This window comes from Octopus bimaculoides, chromosome 16, assembly GCF_001194135.2.
Source record: "Octopus bimaculoides isolate UCB-OBI-ISO-001 chromosome 16, ASM119413v2, whole genome shotgun sequence".
In the NCBI taxonomy this organism is placed as follows: domain Eukaryota; kingdom Metazoa; phylum Mollusca; class Cephalopoda; order Octopoda; family Octopodidae; genus Octopus; species Octopus bimaculoides.
This window is the reverse complement of record NC_068996.1, coordinates 42621136-42623776: the sequence shown is the minus strand read 5'-3', so window position 1 is coordinate 42623776 and position 2641 is coordinate 42621136. Positions and strand designations below refer to the sequence as shown.

The 2641-nt window shown below is 34.8% G+C and overlaps 1 protein-coding gene across 1 annotated transcript; it reads left to right on the top strand.

The window, feature by feature from the left end:
- Nucleotides 1–1269: 1269 nt before the first annotated feature.
- LOC106881826 (microtubule-associated protein RP/EB family member 2) lies at nucleotides 1270–2169 on the top strand. Its single transcript, XM_014932340.2, has one exon. The coding sequence runs from the start codon at nucleotides 1270–1272 to the stop codon at nucleotides 2167–2169; it is 900 nt and encodes a 299-aa protein (XP_014787826.1).
- The last annotated feature ends 472 nt before the right edge of the window (nucleotides 2170–2641 follow it).

Genomic DNA, 2641 nt, shown 5'->3' with positions numbered 1-2641 from the left:
ACACACACACACACACACACACACACACACAAATGTACGACTCACAAGACTTTGGTCGGTTTGAGGCTCTTGTAGAAGACACTTGCCAAAAGTGCCACGCAGTGCGATTGAACCCAAGATCGTGTGGCTCCGAAGCAAACTTGTTACAACACACCCACTGTTATTATAAAAATCGATGCGGTTTCAAATTATCTTGTGGTCAGAATGTGGTAATATGATTTTATACAAATTTTATACAGTTAGAACTGTAAATATGTAATAACAGATTGACTCTGCACCACTTTACACAGAGTTTCTCAGAATTTTGTAAGTCCAGAAGAGCAATGGCATTCTCAGATCTAAGGTGTGAAAACTCTTCAGTCTGCGTACATGTCGACATGTTTGACTGTTTTTCCTCTCTTTCCCTGTATGTCTACTACATATGTAGGAAATTCTGTCTGTAAGTGTGCTTGTGGAATTGTTAGCTAACTCATCCTACAGTGTTTTATCGATTGTGATGAAACTTGACTATACAACGAAACAGAATTTGTTTTTTTTCTTCTGTTTTTCTTGCTTTGTTTCTTTTTTGCTGTTTTGAAGACGAAACCATTTAAGTCAACGTTAAGCTCCACAGTGTAGTAAAGATAAATTAGATAAAGATTATCGTATCTATACAACATATTCAGTTTGCTTTCAATTACAACCTTGCGGAGATGTTGTACTAAGACACATTATTGTCTACTTAAATTAACCGATCTTGATAGTTGAACTGTTGACTCCTCAGAACTCATCTGTCTAGTTCAGTTAAAATAGTATTTGAAAAAGCCAGAACAAATGTTGCAAAGCATTTTGCGCAATTCTCTAAATGATTCTGCCAATTCTTTGCCTTGTAGCACACACACACACATACGCACTCACTCTTTCTCTCAAACTTAAACACGCGCACATACACGTGTCTGTGGAGAATGATCATTGCATGTTTAATATAATGTCGTTATTTCAGGAAAGTGTAATGCAGAAAATAAAAACGAAGTCTTAGCGTTGCTACGTCATTAGCAAATCACGTTTTATTAATTAGTTTTTCTTCAAACAGAAAAAAAATTGTCTATTCTCGAAAAAAAGCAAAAACATAAAAAACTGCAAAATCAAAGGAATCTAAAAGTAACAGACGCTATCATACAATAGTTAACGTTTAAATTCTTTAACGTTAATAATATCTGTGGAATCCGTAATTTTCTTTATTCTGTTGACTTGTCGCTCTCTCATTTCTTCGTTTATCATATTTCAATTATGGCAGTCACTCATTTTCATGTAAAAGATATCAGTAAAAATGAATTGCTCAATTGGTTTCGAAAATACCTTTCACCTGACATTCAGAATATTGAAGAACTTGCAACAGGAGCAGATTTTTGCCTCGGCATGGAAATATTATTTCCAGGTAGCATAGATATCAGAAAAGTAAAATTTGTCGATGCTTGTGAGTATTTCAGACGCATGAATTTCAAGCAATTTAGAACTGCACTGAATTCGATTAATTTGAAGAAGGACATTCCTATTGATGACCTGATAAAGGGAACATTTAAGCACAACTTTTTCTTTGGATTGTGGTTTAAAGCATTCTTTGATGCGAATTACAACTCGCAGCCCTATGATATACTCCAGCTGCGCGCTCAATATTGCAAGAAAAAAACGTTAATTAAGAATATCGGTGATACCTCGAAGTCGGGAACACCTACTCCTGAAGTCGATAAGGATTCACCCGAACCCGAAGCAATAATCGAAGCACAATTAATGAATATGGAACAGGATATGAAATGTAAAAACCATACCACAAATACGGAAATCAAAACAGATAAGAAAGATGCACCAAAAATGCCAGTAGATTCCGACGAAATCTCGAGCGCTATGACTGCTAATGACAATAACTACTTCAAGTCAATTACAACGGCACTGGAGCAGAACAACATAAGTTTAGAACATGATAACATGCAACTGAAGTATTCTTTGGAAACTGTTACGAAAAGAAACATTTTGTTGTCAGAAGCAATGAAAAAAATAGAAAGCGCCTGTTTCCCTGTGGCTAATGTTTTGGATACAACTGATTATTTGACACCGAAATTAATTCAAACTTTGAAAGTATTTTACGAGGAAATTGTAGAGATTTTAAAAGACACTAATGAAAAATTTTAAAACGTAATTAATAAAGGATCAGCTAATGACAGCTTTTTATGAAACCTCATTTGTTGATCATTTATTTCTCACGGCGGAAAAAGAAATATCGTGAATGTAAGTTTTTATTTCATCATAACATTATGTATGTGTAACAGCGGATGTACCCGACACTACCCATCTATTGTATCAAGGTATCTGCATGCAGTATTCTGCCTTACAAACTAACTGCCAAAGAAAATCTGTGTCTATTTTAATTAACGAAAATTTACAGCAAAACATTTTTGCTCAATAACAATGTTGGTTCTATGATAAAATGATCATCGGAGTTTCCACATTTTGAAGAGCCCCCATGAAGCTGCTCATATGAAAAGACAGGCTTCTTTTAAGGTCAGTTTATGCACAAGTATTTTAAGAAATTTCAGTAAGTGCCATTGAGATGTATGTATTGCTGATAATAGCGAAAAACTGAGTATGAATCGAAATCGAAACC